The 21,800-nt window shown below is 38.7% G+C and overlaps 1 protein-coding gene across 1 annotated transcript in view; it reads right to left on the bottom strand.

The window, feature by feature from the left end:
• Window positions 1-10,221: 10,221 nt before the first annotated feature.
• The window catches only part of LOC141144607 (epidermal growth factor receptor-like), a 289,829-nt gene continuing 278,250 nt past the window's right edge, over window positions 10,222-21,800 (bottom strand). Inside the window, exons 26-28 of the mRNA XM_073630459.1 lie at window positions 21,152-21,202; window positions 17,976-18,075; window positions 10,222-17,129 (exon numbers count right to left, since the gene is read on the bottom strand). Of these exons, the coding sequence (XP_073486560.1) occupies window positions 16,759-17,129; window positions 17,976-18,075; window positions 21,152-21,202 (522 nt within the window). The 3' untranslated portion in view covers window positions 10,222-16,758. The remainder of the gene's footprint in view (window positions 17,130-17,975; window positions 18,076-21,151; window positions 21,203-21,800) is intronic.

Genomic DNA, 21,800 nt, shown 5'->3' with positions numbered 1-21,800 from the left:
GGGGAGGTGGGGGGCACAGGGAGACACTGTGGGGAGGTGCAGGGCTCAGGGGGAAACTGTGGGGAGGTGGGGAGCACAGGGGGACACTGTGGGTGGGAAGCTGTGCAGCAACTTTTTAATAGCAGCATGTGGTACAAGCTGCTGCACTTTCCTTCCTAGATGCAGAGTAGCGCGGGAAGCGGCTGTATACAGACCTCTCGTGATGCGGTCCTCCTCCTCGCCGGCCCCTCCTCTTTTCTGTCCATCCGAGGTGATGACAGATACAAGCACCTGGGATGGACGGGAGGGAAGGAGGGGCCGGCGGGGGGGAGGAAGAGCGCATCACGAGAGGTCTGTATACACTACAGTCTCTTAGCAGTGAGCAGGGACCCGATCTGCCCGTCAATCACAGCTAGCTGACGGGTAGGTCGGGCCCCGAAGTGAAAGCTGCCATGGGGCCCCCTACTGGCCACGGGCCCTCGGTCAGCGTCCGAACTGCCCGATGGTCAGTCCGCCCCTGGCGGTCATGCAACACTGTACTCAAATTACATTTTCATCATTTTTTTCACACAAATAGAGCTTTTTTTTGGTGGTATTTAATCACCGCAGGGATTTTTATTTTGTATGCTACAAATAAAAAAAGACCAAACATTTAAAAAAAATGCATTTTTCTTAGTTTCTGTTATAAAATTTTGCAAATAAGTAATTTCTCTTGATACATTTTGACCAAAAATTATGCTGCTACATTTCTTTGGTAAAAATAATCCAAATCAGTGTTTATTTGGTGTTGGCAGTGATGGGGGACAGACAGATGTTTTATGGGGACACTGAAATGTGTATAGGGACAGGGGCATCAGTGGTGCTTGGTGTACCGTTTGTGGGGTGATCTGTAATGGCTCTCTGTGTAAAATCATCCACAGAGAGCTGTCACAGATCTGCAGTACCCCCCTCACCCCCCGCACTGAGCTCTCACTGAGCTCGGTGGGAGAACTGTCACAGAGACGCACGTCTCTGTTTAAATTGTGATGGCTGTGATTGGACACAGCCATCACATGATCAGGAGGGCCAATCACAGCGCCCATATCCCGATCTATGCTCAGCTGGATTCTGTGATCATAATGATCACAGGATCGAGCTGCAGCATGCCTTGTGGCCGTGCTGCAAGCATTCGTTCTGAGGGACGTTTCTGAACATCCACTCAGAACAAGGAAAGGACCACCCGGCCGTTTATGTGCAGTGGCCGGGTGGGAGGTGGTTAACAACCGACTGCCAACTATCAACAGTTTCCATGGTTTGAGGACAGCCTGTGTACTTGTTACCAATGCATTCATTTGAGAAGCATCCTCAAACTCAACAGTAACCGATTTCTATTCTTTGACAGTCTTATAGAAAAATCATTCATATCATTCATATTATATATTTTATATCAAACACAACACACCTACTGACACCGTCCACTGCCCTACTGACACCATCCTCTCCCCTACTGACCCTTTCCATTGCACTACTGACACCATCCACTACTATACTGATACCATCCACTGCCCTACTGATACCAACCTCTCCCCTACTGACATCAATCTCTGCCCTACTGACCCTGTCCAGTGCCATATTGACACTGCCCACTGATCTACTGAGTGACACTGTCAACTTATAAGGTAGGCCAAGTTCATATTATTATGGTGACATTTGTTTTAGTAACCTAAGTATATTTTATGGGTACAAGAATACTTTTGTTTTATATAACCATGCCCCTTAAAGCCCCTCCAACCTTTAATGCAATTTGACCACACCCATTGTTCACTGTGGTGTGTTACGCACCCTACATTGCTGCTCTCTTTGGGGCACCCAAAGGTGTCCCAGGTCTTTTACAATCCTATAGTGTATACTACAAAAAATAAAATTTGGCGTGCTAAATTGTTCAGGATTGGCTTGAAGAAAAGGTGGCAACCCTATCCGCCCCGCCAGAAGAAAGAAGCAGTGCTTTATGTGGAGATTTCAAGCCTCACCCCCACAGCGGATTGGGAGAGGCACTGCAGAAGCAGGCTTTAATAAAGACCCTCTTTTTGGCTCACGTCTTCTTTCCTGGCAAAACCCCTCCGAATCTGCTACAGAAGCAAGGCTTGAAATCACTATTGTGAAGTGTAGATAACACTGCGCAAACCCAATGAGTGAAGTGAAGCTGCTACATAAAATGTGACCAATATTAATATTAAAATATTAAAGGATACCCTAGTTGAAGTCCAATTGGACGAAAGCGTAGGGCGAGCTACACTCTTCCCTACACTTGTTTTTATCTACGTGATCACGCTTTTTATTGTCTTGTTTATTGGTGTGACCCAATAAATACATCATTTTTGATCTGCACTATTGGCGCACTTCATTTTTTTGCCTCCCCATATTCCGGGATTTCCATGAGGTTCGGATATTACAACATTTCCCCATGGTTCCTCATGAGTGGCTGTCTTCATCTTGATCGGTAAAGCAGAGAAGGAGATACCCCATTGAGATCCCGGGTTCCTGGGATGACCACCTCCATCTTGGATCTCTAAGCCTGTTTGATTCGGTGTCACCGGCATCCGAATCCACCATCTCTGGTAAGAGTATTCAATCTATTTACCATTCGAGATTTTCATGCTGATGAAACACAGATCTGAAGAATTTCCATTCACTTTGGACTTACTCCTCACTCTTCACGATGGGACTTTATTCACTTATTTTTATTTTTCCAATATATTTCAGTCGTTGAACTGTACACATTCATTTTTTGTGTTTCAAGTGTGTTGTATTCACTCATCACTATATTATTTGAAATCACTATTACCAAAACATTTATTATTATTACCATCCTATGGCTTATCTACGTATTTATTACGTTTCCCTCTCTGGGCAGAGGGCTCGGAATGTGTATGGATGTAGAACTTCTCTCTGGGGTGGGAGGGCACCGAACTGAGTCTTTGCCCAGGGTGAAAGAATGTGTAACTTCGCCACTGGGAATGGGAGAGCCTGGTAAACACTGTGGGTGCCACCGGTGGGAAGGGGCACACTTTGGCAGCCCCATAAAAGTGACCAGGCAGCTCTAGAGCCCTCTGATCACTTTTATCAGAAAGTTCTTCACTGCAGCAGCTGTGAGCTTGATTTAACCACTTGTCTACCATGTTGTTTATAAATGCACATTGTTAGACAAGTGGTTAAAAAATGTTAAATAGAAGAGAATACAAGGGGGTTACAGCACAGGGAGCATAATGTATTACTCCTAATAAGAATAATTCAGCAACTTTAGGCATAATAAAAACACCAAAATAAATTACTGTTATGTGTTTGTAAAGGTACACATTTTGTTCTGTGCAATGGTTTTACATAGAGCAGCCCCAATCCTCTACTTCTCGGGTCTCCTGCCGGCAGGCATGGCCCCTCCCCCTGCCAAGTGCCCCCATAGTAAGCTGCTCTTTTAATTTTCTAAATGCCAAAACATGCAGACAATATGACATATATTACTGTAACCATCAAATCAATGGTTTCTTTTTGCTGTGTTTTTTACCATGCAAAAATCTTCTTCAGAACTTTTTTTTGACATATCCATCGTAAAAACATTAAGGGGAACACTGGTGTAACTATTGATTTGAACCACATATGTCTTAAAATGGCTTTGTCAGCCACACCAAAAACTATATCTGGTTGAGGCCATGGGGTAGTCAGCAGTAGGAGATTTGCTACTACATGCATATCATGTAAGATATATTCAAAGTAACAGTGTAGTGTAGTGAGGGAAGTTCCTACATGGAGCATTATTGACCTAGTATCATGATCATATTAATAATCTGTAAATATATCAATGTTTTGTTAAAATATTACTTGCATTTTCCTGAACTCAAACATTACAGAGAAAGCTTACATCTAGATTCCTATCTCTCTTACATATCTGACTGACATCATATACCAAATGACCAGCATACCAGAAATTCTAGCAATCAGCACAGAGCTATGCAGAGGTGCAAGTAGAAACATGCAGTGGTTGGGGGCAATAGTAGGAATGTAGATTATATTATTGGAAGGTGATTTATATACAAATTGTTACTTAAAAGCAATTGGCCATTCAGAATGCAGACCATATACATTTGCAATTAATCTAATATATATTATTTTTACATTGTATAAATTGGAGTTTGTCTTAGTATGTATAAAATTGCTGGCCTCATTTCAGCTATGTATGTGAAGGTTTGGGACTGTAGCACAGGCTTTTTTCAAAGTCACTCCCAGGTAAGTTAGAGTGGAGCCTTCCTTTCACATTGTGGAACTGATTCATGAAAATGGGTGAAAAGAAAATAAGTAAATTTTTTGGGTTGTTTCGAAAAGACAAAAATAAGGTTTCACCTTTCATTTTATTAAACAAATTCTGCTTGGTCGCAATGGAGTTGATTTACTAAGGCAAAAAGGCTATTTACTTTGCCAGGGCATTTTCCACAGAGATTAGTGAATGCAGTGAAGTTCTACTGACTTGTTCAAGCAAAAATGCAGTTTGTTTTATTTTCCTTGCACACGATTGGGTATTCTTTACAAATGAAATTTCACCACATTCACTAAACTCTGGGGCCAATTCCCTTGCAAAGTGCAACTTCCCTTGCAAAGTGAAAAACCTATTTGCCCCTATGAGCCTGGTTGTCCTCTTTTATCCAGGTTTCATGAATCAGTCCCTGTACAGAAACATAAACATAAAAAAAAAAAAACAGATGAAATTCTGAATCTCCAGTGAATAAGATGACCTTAAGGCCAGTCAAATAAAACAGAAAACTTTTAAAATACACAAAGCAAAAACAGTTTATTTTTTTCGCAATACAGTTTATTTACAATAAATGTTTTTTTAAGAAAAAAAAAACCTGATAAAATATTTACATCCTTTTTAATTGATTTTCTTAATATACACATAGTTAGCATACCTACTTGTTTACAGTATAGTATTATTACAAAAGTAATTTTATGTTTTTTTGTTTTTTTTTTTTTACACAAATAGTGTACTGTATATTTAAATGTGTACCACAATTATTCATACACTATTATGTTATTTTTTTTTTAATTTTTTTTACAGAATAAACAATGTCATGCAGGTACTGGTGTATAATTGGTATCTGAAGCACATGCAAGCTGTGGTATGCATTGTTATTGTGTAAGACATGTTTACTTTCAAAAGTACCCAGTTCTTAAAAAAGGACTACCATGCAGGCAGCTCAGCAGATATTTTTAAATGATAAGTCAAAAAACATCAGACAAAATGCGTGGACACATGGAAACTACATAAGAGCAACCCTTCACTGGTGTAATGCAAGATTAAATTCTGTAAGGTGACTTCTGATTGGTTCGTATGGGTAACTTAATAAAAGACCCCCTTTAAAAAACAAAAACAAAACGTTATTTATAATTGATTTTATGAAATGAGACCAATTTTTTGATGGGAATATTGCAGCTCTATTAGAATAACCTTCATTATATCCTTACACTTCAAGCTCTGTTATCTCGGTGGGCTGCTACTAAAGTTACAACCCCCTATATATATATATATATATATATATATATATATATATATATATATATATATATGTGTGTGTGTGTGTGTGTGTGGGGGGGTGGGGGGGTGTAAATTCATGAAAGCCATAAATGTAAAGCATCTGTTGATCTTGAGATAAATCTACCCCTGCCCCCTACTGCCTCCCAATTCTTAAGAGTGGCTTCACTGACCAGTAGGTGGTTCAGGAGGGGGTGGGTCCAACTTTGACTTTTACAGGAAAAGATGAGATTTACAGTTAGTTTCAGCTGCTTGTATCTCTGATGATTTTTAATCATATACTAAGCTTGCGTTGCTTAGGTTTGCAACTTTTAACCACATATACAAAAATAGGAGGCTGTGCTTTAAATGCCAGGTATTCCCAGTCTGGCCCTGCTTTCCACTCGATAAACGCCACCACAGATACAGGCATTAGCCTTTAGTAAATTAACCCCAAAGTTATACATAAGTATTTATTTAGGCCCCTTTCACACAGACTGTTCATTCAGGCCTGGTAGGACTCTCCAGTCTCCTCTTTGGAATGGCAGGTGTTAGTGGACACATGTCCACTGACACCCGCCACCATCTGATCTGATCCTGTCAGCCAAAAACAGACAGAGGGTGGTCCTATTCCCCATCCATCAGGTGGATCTAATCTGATAGCATTGGATGTAAATGGACAGGCAGTCCCTTTCCATGAGATTGCCCCATAGAGGAGAGCAGGACTGTGTCCGTGCCCACTCTGCATAGCAGAGCAGACACTGACCTGTTATCCGTCTGCTCAGCGGGGATCAGCGGAGAGATCCCCCACTGAGCAAGCGAATTTCACTTGGCGGAGGTGCCCCTGTGAAATGGGCCTAACCATTGTTTAGAAGTAGTAAAAAAAAATAGATAAAAAGTTTAGATGAAAGTCATACCTGGGTGTAGTTTTGTGCAACCTGTATTACTGTACAGATAACCAGTTTATGGGGAGCACCTAAAAATAACATACAGTGGGCTCTGTGTAGTGTCAATAAGTATTTTTCCCCATTGTCTCTATTTTGTGGAAGCAGTAGCCACCATAAAAGACTGCCTCTCAGATGCGGCCCATCCATTAGGGGTGCCCAGGCACCGCTCTCTCTCTCCACTCCACCCCCCTATATGGTAATGGATGGATTCATGCATAGCATGAATCTATCCACGGCCACCGCGGCCACTCCCTTTTCATGTGTCTGGCCCCTCTCAGGGCACCGGGTGCATGAATTACAGTGGCAGTTTTTTTTTTAAGCACCTGTTTAGACCCAGAGGCTCTAATAGCCTTCAAAATCCGATGGGCTTGGGTCACAGAAGATGCGCTCCGATCCCACCCAGGTGTGTTACAACAGTGAATGAATATTCGCTGATGAAACACTGATCCTCAATCCGGCCAATCAGAAGCAGGTGTGGGACCCGTTTTCCGATTGGCCGAAAAGAGAAGACTCCTGATTGGCTGCCGAGGAGGAGGGAGGAAACGGAAGCCGCAGTGATGACCCAGAGAACGAGAGGCTGCAGGAGAACAGCAGGAGAATGGGAGGCTGCCGAGTAGGGGAAGCCGCCACCGAGCAGCGGAAGCCACCGCCGAGCAGGGGAAGCTGCTGGTGATGGGGTAAGTGCTACCGACCGACCCAGGGGAGCGGCATACTGTTTGCCCCCCCAAAAAAAAATTCCACCGGCCACCACTGCTGCCTCTGCATCACTTAAGCTTTCATAGTGAAATTTACTCAGCAGAGAGTATATATAGTATAGTATATAGCATATGTTAGATCACAAAAACCCCCCACTTTTTATGATAAATTTGGTCCAGGCTATGTTTATAAAAAATTAAAGGGAAAATTCAAGCATCTCAGAAATTACATGTCCCTGGTCTACTCAGTTGTCAAATTTAATTTTATAACATTTTCCCAAGATGCTTCTACATACATTTCCTCTAGTGTCAGAGACTTGTTCATAGACTTCTGTAAGTCCAATTAAGATGGAAATGGGATATTGAGTGAATCAAAACAACATTTTTAAGTGGTGTGCTGCGAAAATGGGCACATTTGTTGACATCTTAAAGCCCAATTTAAGTCTCCCACTTTATAAACATACAATCCTGTACCCCGTTATTATTTGGGGCTACTTTTTGCTATAGAATGCCTTAAAATATCCTTTTCTCTCTTTTAGCCCTCACACTGCAGTGTTCTATGCTAGCATGGCTGAGTAACAGCCACCATCCCTTCAGCATAAGGTTCCTCATATAGATTTGCATTATGACAAAGGGAAAGGTGGGGGGGAGGTGTCCAACCAGATCTGTTGGTCCTTATTTATATGGCCAGTTAAGGCTGTACACAACAATGATGAGTGTATTTCTGTGGTGGGGATCACATGTGTTTGTAAACTGTGTCTGGGACCACACATGTGCCCCTAACCACATGTAAACACTCAATGTGCTCTTACATGTGAACATCAGTGGCACTTGTCATTGATTTGTACAGGCTTCCTGCCCATGGTTGGTTGCAAATACCTATGATCCCCAACACAGAAATACATTGATTATTGGTAGTGGTTCTGATTGCCTGTATGCATTAGGCACTTCATTGCAGAGTGTAGCATGCCTATTGAACTGCAGCATTATATAATAAAACCTGCATAGTTGCTGTAGCAAGGAAGCATAGGTAAGACTAGAAAGATTGAGTTTATTAGTACAAAGCTTATCTGATTTAACTTCTATTTCTGTTACTTCATGGGTCTTTTATGTTTGTTATTTACTACATTCACCCTCATTAAGCTTAGAGCTGTCCTAGGCATTTACAAACAACACACAAGTAGGAAAGTGGTTTTTACCAATTCACCGGTACCTGTCCTTGCTTCTATGTTTTGGGTATTTCCACTTTTGCAAACAAATTGGGATAATACCTATGTTATATTTGTTACACATCCCCATTCACATAGCATACCTTGAAAAAACAAAATTTTAGGTGCTGAAAGCGGTACAATTATTTTGCACAGAAATTTGGCGTTTTATATTATAGGCCTGTAATTCTTAGGAATAATTCACTTAAATCTGTCCAAACAAGAGTCTAGTAGACATCCCGGGTATGATAAAGTTTGAAAAATTAAATCAAAAATTATAATATAATAAATAACTATAAATAAGTATACCAAATAATATTATAATAATAATAAAAATTATTCAATAATGTAATCAAATCAAAAACACTGAAATTTGCTCAGTTGCAGAATTGTCGCTTTCGTTACTTTTAGTGTTTGGTGACGGATTTCCCCACAAATCACTATCGCTCAATTCTGCAAGTAATTCTAATTTATTATCGCTGTTTTCTAGCTGGTCTAAAGCCACTTTTGATGTAAAGGGACGATTTTGGTTGCTATGGACAATCTCCAGTTTCCAGGCAGAAAAAACTGTTTTTATAATATAAAACTGCATGCAGGACACTGGACAGACCATAGGGACAAAGGGGATGTGTAATTATTTTATACAGTACTGTAATCTGTAAGATTACAGTATAAGATTACAGTATACTGTATCTATACAGTGTGTTTCACTTTTTGAATTTGCCGCCGAACTCCGTCCCCGTGCATCGCAATGCTCGCAGGGAATGGAGCTCGGCACTGTGAATTGAGCGAGACACGGCGGCTCGCCGATCACAGCGGGGAGACATCGCAGGATCCAGGGGACAAGGTAAGTAAACTCTACAAGGATCCTGCGATGCGATCCCGTCTGGCTCGGGGATACCGCTTTGGGTATTGAAAATCCACCCCGAGCCAGACTCGGGAATACCGCCAGGGGGGTTAAAGTCTAGGAGCTGGGCTTCCCCATTGTATGCTAACGAGAGCTGGACTCAGCCAATTCTCAGTCCAGCTTTAGAAACATCTTTAAAAAAAAATATGTATGAGTAGGAACATATAAGAAACATATAGTTTAGTGTGGGTTTCTCAAATATAACTGCAAAAGTGGAAATAGACTTTGTGATAGCTGTATGTAGTACACATGTACCTGTTTTGTATGCATTTCCCCTCTACAGAATGATGCAGAAAGACATCATTTGTCAATGCATAGAGCAAACAAATATTATAAAAGCTTATATAGCATGCACATTTTTTGTATTAGTGCAGTGTTTAAACAGCTGACATTTTTTCAACACGGATGTTCTCAGCGTCAAACAACTTCAATAGAAAACCATAACTAACAAGAAAACTCCACTGTAGGGATTCGGTCTTTATGAAACAAATTATTTTACAAAATAAAGATCCCCACATGTATTTACTGCAACTGTTTGACAGCGAGATTCACTTGACTTCTACGTTATTCATCAAATAATTAAACCCACCACATGGTCACTATTGCTTAACTGCTATATAGGGATAAACTGTTTGCTTTATAAGTTCAGTCTGGCATAGCTCTTAGTCCAAATATAAACGAATATGGTTCTTAGCTGTCAATGATTTGAAAATGCTAAAGAATACATATTGAAGGTGGCCCGTGTTTTCTTCATGCAGCTGTTGTTGCTATCATCTCTGGAGTTTTGGATAGAAAAACCACAGATGTTTTCATACAACAGCTGGAAAAAGAACACCGTACTTTTATGATGACTTTCAAACTCACACTTAATAAAAAATAATGATGTAATAATTGTTGGGAAAAAAAAAGAATATATATATTTTAATTAGAATCTGTATGTCTTCCCTTGTTGCTTTTTTTTTTTTTTTTTGGGACAGGCAGAGATATTTATAAAGATTCAGATAAGGGTCCTGCTTAATCCTCTAGCTTGGAAGCATCTCCAATAACTTTTACAAGAAAATCTCACTGACACAAACACTGGGATTGATTTACTAAAACTGGAGAGTGCAAAATGCGGTGCAGCTCTGCATAGAAACCAATCAGCTTCCAGGTTTTTTTTTGGTCAAAGCTTAACTGAACAAACCAAAGTTAGTAGCTGATTGGCTACCATGCACAGCTGCACCAGATTTTGCACTCTCCATTTTTAGTAAATAAACCTCACTGATTTGGTTCTGCTAAAACAATTACAGGAGAACATACCATCATGCCTCTTGGGTCAGAGTTTCTCAATCCATATACTCCAAAGCAAAAATTCTGATCCATCTCTGGTCATTCCTGCTCGGGAATGTTGGAAAGTTTTAATTCAATTAGCGGCTGCCGCTTGGATCCATGTATTCTAACAGCAGAGGAGTCCCGTTGTCAGAACACAAGGGTACAGAGGGAAGTATTCCTCCATCCACATCGCTTTTGTTGATGGCGGAATTCATTTGTTTTGTTGTTCGGCCCACTGGCTAAGCAAAAAAAAACAACAAAAACTATTAATGTATGGGCAGCTTTAGGGGTACTTACAACAAATTCAAGGAGTTCTTTAGCCAATGAAGGCAACAGAATCAACTTTTTAGTTGTTATAGTATTGTGAGATTACGCTACATACATAAAATAAATTCTAGTAAATATGTGATAGGTAAGGAAACTTTGAAAAACTATTTAGCAGGTATTAGCAATGAAAGTTCGTATTACAGGGTCCTTAGTACAGTAAAACCTTGGATTGCGAGCATAATTTGTTCCAGAAACATGCTTGTAAGCCAAAGCACTTGTATTCAAAGCAAATTTCCCCATAAGAAATAATGGAAACTCAAATGATTTGTTCCCCAACCATGCATTCATAGGTCCTTCAGTTAATAGTCTAAATAAAAAGATTATAGCTTTGTGACCAGGTTGTGTAACCATAAAATGTCCACCCACAAATGGAAGCCTCCACGAGGGGATTAGAAGCAAAATCCAGCAGGAGCTACAGAGTATAAAAGAGAAGAGAGGCGCCTCTAAGTGTAGCAATATGTTGCTAAATGTTGTACCTTCAATAAATGTAACCATATTGCTACACTTAGACGTGCCTCTCTTCTCTTTTATACCCAGTTGTGACATGACGCTACTTGTATATCAAGACATCGCTTGTATTTCAAGTCAAAATTTATCATTTTAAAAATTTTGCTTGTCTTGCAAAACGCTCTCAAACCAAAGTTACTCTCAAACCAAGGTTTTACTGTACATGTCAAGGATTATTTGGTGAATCCTGAATGATATAAAGAATATCATTACATATTTAGACCAGCAAAGGTCAATTGGATTAGCCCCATTGACTCTCCTTTGTGTTATTAAATAATATAGAGGAATCCAGAGCTGGGCTGGGTTAAAAGCAACCCTGGCACATAAAGCACTATATCCAAAATGAATGAACACAAAACAGTCAGAGTACCAATAATGATTAATTATTTCATTTTGTCAGTAATATCAGCTCCATAAAGGTGACACTTCAATGCATCATCTAAGTATATATTTTATTTTTTGTTATCCCTTTTTCGCTATTTTTTTAGTAAAGGTAAGATAAGGTAAGATTAATAATCAGATTTTTAGCCTCTGAATCTATCATGCATTTCCATTACCGCATTTTAGTGGCTAATGATTTATACAAATCTGTAACTCCTTGTAACAGAATGATGATGTTTTCCTATAAGATATAACCATCATTGTCACAGAGGGAACAACATTCTTGAACAATTAGCTATAAGTAATGCATTAAATGCATCATTATAACACAAAGCATTATTAAAGTATAGAAACATTGTTTATGCATGAAACACATAATTAATGATTCTAGAATTCAAAAACTTCTTTGGAGTTGGCTGGTATGTGCCGAATTGCCAGTTGCTTATGAAGCCTTTTTTACTAGATGGAAATGGCGGAATGAACATTAAAATATATCATTGGCCCAAACTGTTTATCCTAGTTTAGAGTGGGAAAGCGTTTGAACCCAGGTCAGGATTTTACTGAAGCTGGACATAGATGGGAAGAATTTCAAATGAAAATTCTTAGGAGAATAATGCTAGTTCGCTTTTTTAATCATTATTGGGTCTAATTGATGTTCGATTTCGACGGCAGTGATGAGAACATTCCAAAGAGCAGGATGGTAAATTTTTCTCGAACAAATGAATTTTTAACAGTGTATGTGGTTTTCATTTGGTAAAGTCCATCCATTCCAACATCAAATATTAAAAGCAAAGAAGATCTTTAGAACAACATTCAAATATTCTGAGAATTGCCATTCAAAGTTCTATTCATCCTCGGCCAGCTTAAATCTAACTTCTTGTGCTGCTGACAACATTTTACCAGATAGACACCGAAGGGAACTCTCCAACAGCAACACAGACAAAAAAGGCTTTCTAATCTAGTAGATTAGAGGAAGACTAGAACCCCTAGCATAAAATCCAAGCAAAGTGCTCAATCCCTTTATTACAATAAGACTGTGGGATTTTGAAGCCCAACTCCAGCTTCTACCAGCTCACTTCCAATAGTGCATTAGTGATCATCCGTACCACATAAAGTTCCAGTGTAAAAAAGGCATACATTTTATTGATACATAAGGCTAAAAACACAGCCCTACTGACATGTTTCAGCCCAAAGGGGCCTTAGTCATAGCTAGAACCCCTGTCAGGTTTTTATTTATGCCTGAGTTCCTGTTGCAGACTTTCCCTCACTTACTGTCTGATGAAATCATTGTCAGCAGAACAGGAAGCTAGAGTAAAGCTCTCTATTGCAGCTCTAGATAGCAGTAAAAACCCTACAAAAGTTGTAATCCTTCCCCACACCAATTAACCGCTTTAAGACCAGCCGCCGCAGTTGTACTGAGGCAGGTTCGCTCTCCTGGGTGAATCACCGTCATTGTACGTCGGCTGCTTTAAGAGCTCTAAGAGGCGTAAAGCCAGAGCCGATGCATGTAGCCGGTGGCCGCGATGTCCACCGGCCACCCGCGATCACTCCACAGAGAGCCAGAACGGGGATCTGTCAATAAACAGGACACTCTGTGCCTTGTACGAGGAGGGTAATGTCCAAGTACAGACACATTTCCCATTTATTTTCAGCCTTTCTAACTTGCAAACTTGGGAGACAATGCCAAATATAATGTGTACAAAGATGTATAGGGATTCTGACGAGCACAAGCATGCAAACCAAATTACACAGATGCATTGAGGTATAAGCACATAAATTCACACAGAATACAACTGACGGCTAAAAAAAAAGAAAAGTTGGTTTCTGCCTTGCCTAGATTTTAAAAATGTTAAATAATACGGAGACAGGCAAAATGGTGTTATTTGCCGCGTGTTTTTGTTTTTTTTAAACTTCAAACTGGTAAGATACAGCATACACATAAAATATTTTAATTGGAACATTTAGGTAGACCTAACACAGACAATGAGACATTTAAAAATAAAAGTTCTCTTAACATCAAATATACATTCACAAGTCCATTCGTAAAAATACAAATTGATTTACAAAAAAAGAAAAACAAAAAAAAAAAACACTTATGTAACATTAAAATAATGCTTTAAAATAACACCCTTTGTAACCAAAATTTACTTGATAATTAATTAGAACATTTTTTATGAACGCCAATTAGCTTGGTCAATGAAACATACACTGAGCAACATGGTAAATGCAGAGTAAGCTATGACAAACGTTAGGCGTGCACTGTATAGTTACATAATGCATTCTTATTTGTTGCCCAGGGTACTGTGCTTTACACCAAATGCTTTGCTCCTTGCACTCGTTTATAAGGCTGACATATGACAAAATAAGTCAAGCTTCTGTAGGGCCCTATTTAACACAATTCATGCACTGCTCCAATTTACAAAATATGTCCCATAGTGGTAATGCAAAACACAGAGAGAAAACCAACATAATAAGTGGCTCATTGGATATTATGTACAGATTTGGTAATGTCAGAAGTTATTTGCCAAAATAGGAATGTAAAGGAAAAAAAGAATATACTGTATATATATATTCCAACAGTATAGTATCTTACCATACTGCCCGCATAGTACCTAATGCACTAAGGATGGTGTCTATTATCAAAAGAGAGAGAGCTCTTACCAGATAGAGCACTTATATAGTGACCATTATGTCACATTATGTATAATAATAATCACATTAATGTGGGAACTTCAACATATATTTGATAATATGGACAGCTAGTCCATTTCATCTCCAAAGGATATGATATACACATTTCATTGAACATATGTTATAGATGGCCTTCTGCCCAGGGGCTCGTATACTTGAGTCAGTCTGCTCTTTTTATGTTTTTGTATGTTGTGATGAAGCTCTAAGCAATTCATATGCAGCTTTAAGTAACCCCTTAGGAAATCAGTGTATCTAAGGAACAGGTCAAAGCAACTCAGAAACATGTACAAGCCTACTGCAATTGAGTTTGATACCCATGTACAGTACATGAGCCCTTTGAGACTCATGCTTGTGGAGTAAGATATACTTTTCTAAGAAAACTCAGGGAATCAGATTCATCTGCATAAAAAAAAATTGTAAGCACCATATATATATATAGGTATAATAAGCAGATACAGTATCTATTACAACAATATTGCCTGATCTTTATGAAAAAGCGATGTAAGAATCAGGTGGCCATAGAACCTGACTGTGTTACTTTGACATATAGTCAATTTCTATGGATGTTACAAAGGGGACAAATTGTGGTTGTTTGGTTTCATAAGGAGAAGTATTTCCAGCGGAGAAGGACAAGGAAGAGGAATAAGGCGAAAAAGGTAAGAATTGATAAATGACATGCACCAATTTTTAAGTTAATAAAATTGTAATAAAATGAAGAGAATTGATATCCTAGTGCTGTCTCTATTAAGTTTTTACCTCTGTTATATATATATGCGGTTTAGAAGGGAACACCCACTAAAACTATACAGGGAGTCTATGTAATACTCTATTATACAGTAAATACAATTTATTTCCCCACTTTTCATTTGTGTTTTTTGAAAAGGATGAGCTATGTTCACCACAGATGTTAATATATAGATGTACTATTTAAGTGCAGTATACAATCATTCACATTTTTCATATTATTAGTTGGCAATTATTACATTGGAGTTAATTTACTAAAGGTAAATAGGTGGTTTACTTTGCACTTTACAAGGAAATTTTCCCCAGAGCTTAGTAAATGTGGTAAAATTTAACTTTACAAAAAGTACCAAATCATGTGCAAATAAAATAACAAAAAAACAGCATTTTTGCTTGCACATGATTGGATGATGGCAGCCAGCAGAGTTTCTCCTCATTCACTAAGCCCTGGAGAAAATTACAACTTCCCTTGCATACACAGTATATTATGAAATAAATTATTTATTATACTATTGTATAGTATATTGTGAAATAAACCCCACAGAGTTACTGAAAGATGTTTAGTGTGGCAAGTTTACAGTACCAAGCTTAGTGTTGCCAAGTGCTATCTGCTCTGATGACTGTAAAAGCTTAGATTCTACAGTATCTCCATTTTGTTTTCATAGAACGTGGAGAGTCATTCATGAGACTTGGAGAAAATGAAATTGGAGGAGTTTACCAGCAAAGTAAATCACTTGGTTGCTTTTGACGACAGATTACCTTCTCTTTTCCCTGGCTCTCAACAATATGACTTGCTAGAAATAAGAAATATTTGCTATTGATATTCCAAATACTGAACATGGGTGTATGCTTGATTATAAATATGGGTTTGAGAATTCTGTACTGGGGGTTACGTTTTTTCACATTCCTACATTTTGAATACTCAAATATATACATGCCATCCAATGAGCCAGTCTAAAGCAGATCAATGAAATGTCACTGGAAAATACCCATTGCTCATGGATTTACATTTTAAGACTTTATGTAGTGCTAACTTCCTTCCTGATACAAGACAATTTAGGATAATCCTTAGCTTTACTTAAAACCAATGTTTAACGCAGATCTTATGCTATAATTACAGCATATTATATATCTACTTACTTAAAAATCTGTTTCCACAATACCATTTAACTTGGACAAACACACAAAAAGACAAAAATGTGCAAGAATATCTATGCAATATAAAAAAACCCACAGGAATTAAAAACTATTTGACACAAATTAAAAAACAAAATCTTGCAATACATATCTATATATAAAAGTATTAAAGGTTTATCTTTCAACCCCACCAAAAGAGACATATACCAGTTTTAGTCAATGCAGGCTAAACTGTGCAACAAATTCTTTTTCAAGGTTCAGGTTATAGTTCACTTGTAGTGTGGCAACCATCCTTATTTTACTAGGGTCCATTGTTCCCAAGTGTTCATTAAAAACCCAACTGTGTCCTAAAAGGCAGAATGTTAGAAATGCTACCATCAACTTGTGGTCACGCTGAAGCTTCAATATAGTCACTCTTTGGAGCCAGTGGAAAATATTCTGGATTTTCTGCAGCAGGAATCTTAAAAATTCCATTCATTTTTGTTTCCTTTGGGAAAAAGTCTTGTTGGTAGTCAGGATTGTCCAGGCTTATTTGTTGGTTTACTTTTTGATCCCAGATGGAAGGATAGTCATTTTCTGGTTGGGTTATGAGCATCTGGCCTGAGTTCAGGTATTCAGGATTACCCACACTCTTTCCATTGGAATTCTGATAGTTTCCATTCATGGGAGGCTTAATATTCCCAGTTGAAACCAAATTGAGATAAACCGGATTTGTTACTGTCGAGGTTTCGGACTTAGGAGTCGTCTGATTGATGTATTCTGAAATACAGATATAAATATCATGATAACACACAAACAGAGTATAGATGAATGAGCAAAAATCTATGAAGTGTATGAGAATTGCAACAACCCGTGGATGTATATTATAAGAAAATACTATGGCTCCTCTTCAAATCTCAGAAATAGGCAAAGAAAAGGGTTTGCTTTTATGACTCATCTACAGTTGCACAGTATTACCTTTACCTTACTACCCCACACTCTGTTCAGTTGCTGAAGTAAAGTAAGTGAAATTGCTCCTGTCAGAGCTTATGGAGGACTGAGAACTTTCACTGCAACCCCATGTGACAATGATGGACCAATAGACAAACACCAATAATGTAACAAGCTGTGAATCACATGCTCTTCCAAACTTGAAAGCATATTATTTGGTCCTGGTGGCTGAACAGAGCAGTGAAGTCGAGAAAGAGAGGTAAATGCTGCTCAGGAGGGCAATAAAGCAAACCTGTGGATTTGCCCTACATGGATAAATACCATGTTTGTTTCAATTTTAAAGCACCTGTAGAAGAAAAATAAAACCAAAAGTGAAGCTGTTGACTACACTGACCAACCACATTTCTTCTTTAATTTTCTTAATAAAACCTGACTGACAACACATTCATTTTGTTTCAATTTTATTTCTTACAGTTTTTAGAACTGCATCCCAAATGGTTTTACGTAAGTAATTGGAATAACATTTTTGTCTGAATACCTAAAAGTTTCATGAGATTATGGGACAATATTTCATGTGAAAATTTATATTATCAAACACACTATAATGCCTTATTCATTCAGGCACACCTATGCAAAAAGTTTTTGGTATAGATACACTTTAATATAATTACCAACCTGGCACAGGATGGAACTCTTCCTCAATGCTGTCATCCAAAACCACAGTTGGGTCTGTGCTGTATCTTTGAATGAAGCTGTTTTCTCTGGCAGGTGGCCCCTGTTTAGGGATGAACAATAAGAACATTTTTTAATAGGTTATCTTTTTACAGAACTTACTAACCAGCTAACTAGCCAAAATATTTGAAATGTTGTTCAGCCAGTCTTGTAACACCAATATTTAATTTATTTTTTAATTATCAGTAGATGACAGGAGAAGTAGGATTAAATATTAGTCAACTCTTGTTTATGCAGTGTAACAGAGATGTGTTTTTTTAAGACTGGATGACCAGTAATACAAAACATTTGATATGTACAGTATTTGAACTGCATATTTAGCTGGTTGCCTGAACTTTTCTTTAATGCCATGTCAAGCAAGGAATAATGGTGGAAGTCCTTTCTATAGAAATTAGTAGGGATTCTACTGCTTATGTTGGGCTGAAAGAGGATGTACAACTCCCACCGTACAGGGAAGATCTACAAGGCACATGGACAGGTAATTGAGGCTGCCTATGTATGATCTTGTGTAAGTACTGGGGGTAGAGGATAGTAATTTAAGAATAACTACGTAATATAGTAATCCATTAAAGATGGCAGGAAACATCTGCTGGCCAGTACCTAGAGTTGTTTGTACATGCCTTTTTTTTTACCCTTAGAGAGATGCCCATATATCCTAGAACCCAGGAGCCATACAGGGACTACAGCTCTGAAGTCAGGGCCTGGACACAGGTGTGGCAGTGGGCAGGCCAGACTTTTTACTTTGGGGCTGTAGTTTCTATTTTTATATAAAGATGGTTATGGGTCTTCTGGAGGGCTAGGGAAGGTATCTAAAAGTACAGTGGGGACGGAAAGTATTCAGACCCCCTTAAATTTTTCACTCTTTGTTATATTGCAGCCATTTGCTAAAATTATTTAAGTTCATTTTTTTTTTCCTCATTAATGTACACACAGCACCCCATATTGACAGAAGAAAAACACAGAATTGTTGACATTTTTGCAGATTTATTAAAAAAGAAAAACTGAAATATTACATGGTCCTAAGTATTCAGACCCTTTGCTCAGTATTTAGTAGAAGCACCCTTTTGATCTAATACAGCCATGAGTTTTTTTGGGAAAGTTGCAACAAGTTTTTCACACCTGGATTTGGGGATCATCTGCCAATCCTCCTTGCAGATCCTCTCCAGTTCTGTCAGGTTGGATGGTAAACGTTGGTGGACAGCCATTTTTAGGTCTCTCCAGAGATGCTCAATTGGGTTTAAGTCAGAGCTCTGGCCGGGCCATTCAAGAACAGTCACAGAGTTGTTGTGAAGCCACTCCTTTGTTATTTTAGCTGTGTGCTTAGGGTCATTGTCTTGTTGGAAGGTAAACCTTCAGCCCAGTCTGAGGTCCTGAGCACTCTGGGGAAGGTTTTCGTCCAGGATATCCCTGTACTTGGCCGCATTCATCTTTCCCTCGATTGCAACCAGTCGTCCTTTCCCTGCAGCTGAAAAACACCCCCACAGCAGTGCCTGGTTTTCTCCACACATACCGCTTAGAACCGCTTAGGCCAAAAAGTTCTATCTTGGTCTCATAAGACCAGAGAATCTTATTTCTCACCATCTTGGAGTCCTTCAGGTGTTTTTTTTAGCAAACTCCATGCAGGCTTTCATGTGTCCTGCACTGAGGAGAGGCTTCCGTTCGGCCACTCTGCCATAAAGCCCCGACTGGTGGAGGGCTGCAGTGATGGTTGACTTTCTACAACTCTCTCCCATCTCCCGACTGCATCTCTGGAGCTCAGCCACAGTGATCTTTGGGTTCTTCTTTACCTCTCTCACCAAGGCTCTTTTCCCCCAATAGCTCAGTTTGGCCGGACGGCCAGCTCTAGGAAGGGTTCTGGTGGTTCCAAACATCTTCCATTTAAGGATTATGGAGGCCACTGTGCTCTTAGGAACCTTAAGTGCAGCAGAAATTTTTTTGTAACCTTGGCCAGATCTGTGCCTTGCCACAATTCTGTCTCTGATCTCTTCAGGCAGTTCCTTTGACCTCATGATTCTCATTTGCTCTGACATGCGCTGTGAGCTGTAAGGTCTTATATAGACAGGTGTGTGGCTTTCCTAATCAAGTCCAATCAGTATAATCAAACACAGCTGGACTCAAATGAAGGTGTAGAACCATCTCAAGGATGATCAGAAGAAATGGACAGCACCTGAGTTAAACATATGAGTGTCACAGCAAAGGGTCTGAATACTTAGGACCATGTGATATTTCAGGTTTTCTTTTTTTAATAAATCTGCAAAAATGTCAACAATTCTGTGTTTTTCTGTCAATATGGGCTGCTGCGTGTACATTAATGGAAAGGAAAGGAAAAAAATTAACCTAAATGATTTTAGCAAAAGGCTGCAATATAACAAAGAGTGAAAAATGTAAGGGGGTCTGAATACTTTCCTTCCCCACTGTATATGAAGGCACATCTTTATTTTATGCTACTCTCTTCAGCATAAGCATAAATACATTTTAAAACAATAATTCACAGTCTTGCTAAACTAAAAAAGGTTAATGACAATCATGGAAGATATAATACATTATTTGTAAAAGGAAAACATTTTTCCTTTTTTTTATTTTTTATTTTTTTATTGTGGACAGAGTGGGGGAGTGTTAGACTGTCAAGTCTCTGTCAACTTTTTATTGCAGTCCATATCCCTGCTAGGGAGATTCACCTCTCTTTTGTCTTTTGACCACTGTTACCAAGACAAAAAAAATAAAAATGAGAGGAAATACTTAATTTTAGAGTTGTGACCAGAACAAAAGTGAGGGTACATTTTCCAATGGGGACACCTGCCTAAGAGGAGAGTGACTGTTGTTTGAAGACTCCTGATTTCCTCTCACTTCCTGTTGCGTCTCTGGGACAGAAAGTGAAGGAAGATCTCCCTAAAGGTACACAGGCAGCAAAAAATATCCTTATAGGGTTGTAACCCTTTTCCACTCTATCCAACCACTGCATTTGCATTTGAATCAAATAGTAACTCAAGAAGGGCACCCTTATGGAGAAATTTCTAATGTGCTAGTGTTGGGTTTCATATAAATAATGGTTATACTTTCAATACATTGCAAATATATTCAAGATGTAAATAAGTGTTTTATTATTCACACAATCATACCCCATTTCGAGTGGTGAATATAGTAGGTGAATTGTTGCTAGTAGTGGAACTCTAAAAGGTAATAAAAAATGAATATGAGTACATTAAAGCAAAAATTATATAAGCAAATTAAATGCAAAAAAGAAGTCCTCCACAATTGACAATCTGAGCTGCATTTACTTCAGTCATCTAATAGATGGGAGATTCCTATCTTTTTACATTTATTGCAAATGACTGGTGTTCAAAAGGCTTCCCAGTCAAAGCAGACAACCCATAAATTCCTTTTTAATACAGAGTTCATGCTATACAGTGGGGCAAAAAAGCATTTAGTCAGCCACCAATTGTGCAAGTTCTCCCACTTAAAAAGATGAGAGAGGCCTGTAATTGTAATCATAGGTATACCTCAACTATGAGAGACAAAATGTGGAAACAAATCCAGACAATCACATTGTCTGATTTTTGAAAGAATTTATTTGCAAATTATGGTGGAAAATAAATATTTGGTCACCTACAATCAAGCAAGATTTCTGGCTCTCACAGACCTGTACCTTCTTCTTTAAGAGGCCCCTCTGTCCTCCACTCATTACCTGTATTAATGGCACCTGTTTGACCTTGTTACCAGTATAAAAGACACCTGTCCACAACCTCAAACAGTCACACTCCAAACTCC

This window comes from Aquarana catesbeiana, linkage group LG05 (genome assembly GCF_042186555.1).
Source record: "Aquarana catesbeiana isolate 2022-GZ linkage group LG05, ASM4218655v1, whole genome shotgun sequence".
Taxonomy (NCBI): domain Eukaryota; kingdom Metazoa; phylum Chordata; class Amphibia; order Anura; family Ranidae; genus Aquarana; species Aquarana catesbeiana.
This window is presented reverse-complemented; position numbering and strand designations above follow the sequence as displayed.